Source organism: Bos indicus, chromosome X (genome assembly GCF_029378745.1).
Source record: "Bos indicus isolate NIAB-ARS_2022 breed Sahiwal x Tharparkar chromosome X, NIAB-ARS_B.indTharparkar_mat_pri_1.0, whole genome shotgun sequence".
Classification (NCBI taxonomy): domain Eukaryota; kingdom Metazoa; phylum Chordata; class Mammalia; order Artiodactyla; family Bovidae; genus Bos; species Bos indicus.
Genome location: NC_091789.1, coordinates 25660811 through 25665897, shown reverse-complemented (window position 1 = coordinate 25665897; position 5087 = coordinate 25660811). Strand labels below are relative to the sequence as shown.

The 5087-nt window shown below is 52.3% G+C and overlaps 1 protein-coding gene across 1 annotated transcript; it reads right to left on the bottom strand.

Annotated features, from left to right (window-relative positions):
- Positions 1-2348: 2348 nt before the first annotated feature.
- Positions 2349-4857, bottom strand: LOC139181279 (melanoma-associated antigen 10-like). Its single transcript, XM_070784215.1, has 3 exons — positions 3911-4857; positions 3698-3759; positions 2349-3623 (listed from the first exon to the last, which is right to left on the bottom strand). The coding sequence occupies exon 3, from the start codon at positions 3562-3564 to the stop codon at positions 2776-2778; it is 789 nt and encodes a 262-aa protein (XP_070640316.1). The 5' UTR covers positions 3565-3623; positions 3698-3759; positions 3911-4857; the 3' UTR covers positions 2349-2775.
- Between the last annotated feature and the right edge of the window lie 230 nt (positions 4858-5087).

Genomic DNA, 5087 nt, shown 5'->3' with positions numbered 1-5087 from the left:
AGACCATAATGAATCTTGCTCCTCACGGAAACCTTCACTTCGAGATCCATGTTGGCTGAGGGGTGTGTGTATGAATGCAGGGGAGTGTCCCAGTGTAGGTCAGGTGTGTTTAAAAGAAACCAGATAATTGACTTGAAGGAAGACAAAAATTCAGAAGTACTGCCTCATATAAATGACTTTACCGCCTCTTGACTGTGCTCCTGCTCACCAGGTGTGACATCCACACTCTTTCTCTCCAGAATTCCATCTCTGCCTTGCTTCTGTCTCAACTAAACCATTTCTTTATGTGCTCTCCCACTTGTTGTGCTATGTTTCTAATAATAAACTTTGTACCTGCATTTACAGTTTCTGCCTCTGTGATAAATGCATTTTTCACTGGAGGCAATGATCCATGAAAAAATAGCGTTCAGCCTCTAGCCCTTGCTAGTCTCCTGGCTAGGATTCCAGGCTCTCATCCACGCTACCCAGGTTCAATTCCTGGGCAGGGAATTAAGATGTCTCCTCACTCAACCACTCACTGCTGCCTCGCAAGATCAGTGCCACTGGGAGGAGCCCAGGTCCTCACCTTGGCCCTGAATGGATGGCGCCAGGACAGAGCTTCCATCAGTCAGTCAGGAAGGAGCCTTTCCAGCTTCTTGGGAATTTAGCCCCATGGATGTGGCACAACGTTTCTCAAGAATATCTTTCCACCCCAGATATCGGCACAAATGGGATCCTTTTTCCCCAATGTGCTACTGTTATTTAGATGAAAAGTTTTTTTGTTTTTTTTTTTTTCCTGTCTTTGTATTTAAATTGGTGAGTTGGTCATGTATTTATTCCCAAACTGTTGGAGGTTTACCTAGGATCCCATGTTCCCTGCAGGCAGCTTCCAGGAAGCAGAGGGAGAAGAGACATGAACAAGGACCTGGAGTCTCTCCTCTGCCCTGCAGTGTGCTCGGTGCTCAACAGACAGCAGCCAGTAGGTGTAGCTTGAGATGAAGATGATTCCCTTTGTGTGTTGAGGAGTTTTTGAGAAAGCCAAAGGTGCCTTGAATCCCCAACTGTTTCTAGTCACCCTTCTGTGCTGGCACTTTCAAATGCAAGATCTGATTTAGTTTCCAAGGCTCTTGGGAATGTCAGGGAGGGGTCCCCCCGGCTCCCTCCAGTGCTCTTTCTGCCCTTCCCTTTGCAGTGATGCTGCCCACAGTCTCAGCGAGCTGAGGATGTGCCCCTGCCTCCTGATGCCAGACACAGTCTCCCCCGGGAGGCCCGGCTGCCTCCACATGATGAAACTTGCCTGAGCACCTGCACAGTTTCCCTTAGGCTCCGCGACAGCTATGAGCTTCATGAGGGCAGGTATCAGACAAACGACAGTGAGAGGACAAGAACAGTGGGAGTTTTATTCATAAAATCTAGCTAGGATATGCACAATGCCGCGCTTTTCACCTCCAAGGAGAATTCTGAGGTGTGTGAATTCAAGTTCAGTGCAGATTTTGCCATTGTGGTTTCCATAACCCCTCTTCATCTATGGCTTTAGGGCCTGACCACCTGGATAAGCTCATCCATTAGGTTAAGTGCACAGCCACCAGTTTCAAAGAAGATACTCCATTAAAATCCTGCCGAAAGTTTGGGGCTGCTTACCAAGATGTCTTCAACTATATTCTCCAAGACTGAGTAGATTGTGCAGCAAACCAAAGTCCACTCACCCCTCCCCATTTTGAAAAATTTTGGTGTACCTAGATCAAGCAGCATAAACAAGTGTTCCTGACCATAGTGTGACTTCCCTTCCTGCCGCAGGAAATTTATCTAGGACAGAAGAGGATCTTCTAGTGTGTATGTCCCATTTCAGATTTTCTTCTCACCCATAAGACACTGTGTATAACTCTGGCTGCTGCCGCCATCCACCCTCATCACAATCACCTCCCACAGAATGAACCCAGCTTCCCAAAGCCCCAAACCACCCTGGCCCAGGCACCGACACTCAAGTGATCCTCCTGGACCCTGCCCTTGGTTGCCCTGTTCTGTGGAAATAGGGGATGGCTGTCCACCTTCCTCATGTGACTGCAGCTCTTAGATCATCGCTCTAGGTGTTGGGGTGTCCTGCTTCTAGTGTCCCCACTGCGAACACAGGGCCTTCCACAGAGCACAGGCTCCATGAAGGTTTGTGGAATAAATGAGCCAGAGCAGGGCACTTATTAAGTCAAATCAGGCTTTTTGTACTTTCTTAAATAACAACTTGAAAAACTCCAATTGAACAGAGATAGTTTAGCTGTATAAAATGACAGAAAAGAAGTATAGAGGATCTCACCTCAAATACATTTTATTTCTTAATTCTTACTAAGTAATATCATATTTCCAAAATAGTTATATTCCAAGTCCATGTAATCTTGTTCTGGATCACAAAATAAAATAAAGAGTTCACAATCACTTTTACAAAACAGCAAAACTCATGTTCTTGAACTGGTGACCACAAACACACTGTGATCAACGCTACTGACATAGTTGGACACTGAAGCTCGTTAGGCCTTCTATTACAAGGAATAACATTTGAAAAATTTCTAAAGGAAACAGAAGTGGATCTCCATGTCATTGTAGCGAACAGGGACCAAAGATGCTACACACCAGTTCCCCCAACTCTCCCAGCCATCACGACTGAGAAGGCTGAATGCTCCCTCTTCAAACACAGAGGGAAGGATCAGCTTCCCTTCCTATCCCCAGGACAAGCTGCTGGATGTGGGCCTGAAAGGAGCCTGGCTGCTGCTCTGGCTCAGGGCCCCTCTTCCTCCTCCCTCACACCTATGCACACCGGGGTGGGAAGAACCTGGGACCCCTTCCTTTGACCTTGCGCAGATAGTCCTTGACTTTCTGCTTGCTGGTCTCTGCATAGGCCCGGGGACCCCACAGGAACTCGTAACGAGCAGGGTGGCTGTAAGGCACCTGCCGGTACTGCAGGTACCCCGCCCGCACCCACACTTGGGTCAGCAGCTCCTTGGGCTCCCCATAGATGCAGTGCTCTATCCCAGAAAATACCCCCATCTTGCTGAGTGTTCCCCAGACCTTCTTCTCACTGATCCGGTCCCCTGCTAGAAGAATCAGACTCAGGACCGTCACCAGGAGGCCAGCCTTTGGTATGCTCTGCTCATCCCTCTGCATCTCATTGAGGGTGAGGCCCAGGACGGGGACCATGACATAGATGTGCTCTCTGTGGTCCACCTCTTTCATATCCAGGCCAAAGGCCAGCTGCATGTACTGTGTGGCTTTACGGAAGACCACTGGGAAGTGGGCCTGGTTATCCCTGAGGACCGTATTCAGCATTTCAGCCTGGAAAATCGGCTCCTGGGTGCCATACTTGAGGATCAGGAACTCCAGTAGTTCACACGTCATCCTATTCAGAGCCTGCATAAGCAAGATCTCCGCATCTCCTGCGGCAGAGGAAGATGAGACTGGAGGGAAGGAGGCCAGAGGGGTTGAGGCATCCTCCGCCTCAGCCCCCAGGAGCTGCGCCTCCACTGGGCCCTCGGCCTGGATTTGGCCCTGAAGGTCTTCCTCAGAAGTGCAGAGCTCATTTGTCGGGACCACAGGCATGATGACTGGGGTCTTGTGCCCAGTGTGGGTGTGGCAGGGGGAAAATGGAGACCACTGACCTGGGAAAGAGAGAGAGTGTAAATGGTCACTGTTTTGAAATGCGCCACGGGTGGCTCTGACTGAATCCACTTACTGGTCTTCCTTGAGGGCTGCTCTTGAGCGTTACAGGGGCGCTCCTCCTTGGTGATCAGTCCTCTGTTAAGTGAGGAAGAGAAATTCTGGCTCAGGATTCAGCCAGTACAGCCTGAGCTTCTGGGGCTGACAAGGTGGGGGAATTAGGGCCTTTTGAGGTCCCCTCTGTTCTGGGATGGGGAAACCCTGCGCACACTCAGGACACACACCTCACCTTGACTGCTGGCACTCCTGTGACCTCAGAACACAGACCTCAGACCTCAGTCTTCTCCTCCTGGTTCCTGGAGCCCCTGTGAGACAAATGGAGGGGGCACCTCGGGGGTAGACTGTGGCACAGACCTAGGCCTTCTGTGCTGGTGGGAGGGGTTGACTCTGTGAGGTCCCCCAGATCTTGGGTGGCTAGTCCCTTTGGGGCTCACGTGTAGTGCTCACTTTTCCACTGGAATGGCCTGGACCTTCCCCCTTTGGGGGCCTGCAGGGAAACTCAGAACAAGAGCCACATCTGGACAAAGTTCCAGGGGGCCTGATATGTGGCCACACCTGCCTAGGGCCTCCCACAGTTCCTAGGCTGGGGAGATGCTGGGTCACCGCTCTTCACGTCCTACTTGGCCTCCCAGCACTGAACAGAAGGGTGGGCGTCTGTTGAGTCCTCCCTCGGTATTCGGGGAGTCTAGCCTCTGCAGACCTGAAGCCTCCGCCCTCCACCAGAACACCTCACCTTAAGGCCCCCAAGAAAGAGGTGAATAAGCTGCTCACCCTACTCTGGAGCCTCCAAGACCGTCCCCTGCGCCACACTCCCCACCCCGGGCATGAACAAGGATCCCTCCCTGCCTTAGGGTCTAACAGCCTCAGTCCTTCCCCGCATGGAGCCTAGACTCCAGGCAGGACCCGCGATTGTCCCGTCCGCCATGTTGGAACTCCGCCATATTCACCAGGTCCCCAGGCTCTCTGAGACCCGGGTGTCAGGAAATCCTGCACATGGTCATCCTGCCCGGGGACCACCAGGGTCCCCTCTGTTCTGGGGTCGGGCTCCCCTCCTCCCTCAGTGTCCTCACCTTGACTCCCGGTAGGACCTGGGCTCTGTCCTCTCCCTACAGCCTGTACTGTACTGAGGCCGGGCTCCTCACACCAAGTCCCCAGTCTCTCTGAGACCTGCATGTGTGACAGGCTTAGTGTGCTCTTCTCACCACAAGGGCTCCCAGGGCCAACAACTGGGGTGGGGATCTGTGGGGTTCCCTCGGTCCTCACACAGGGACCCCTCAGTCCTCCTTCAGGCGCCTCACCTTGCGTCCAATCAGGACCTGGGATTCTCGCCTCTCCCCAACGGAAGCCCCGGCCCCTTATACCAGGGCCCGCCTCTCCAAGACCCGGATGTCAGGAAGTCAGACCAT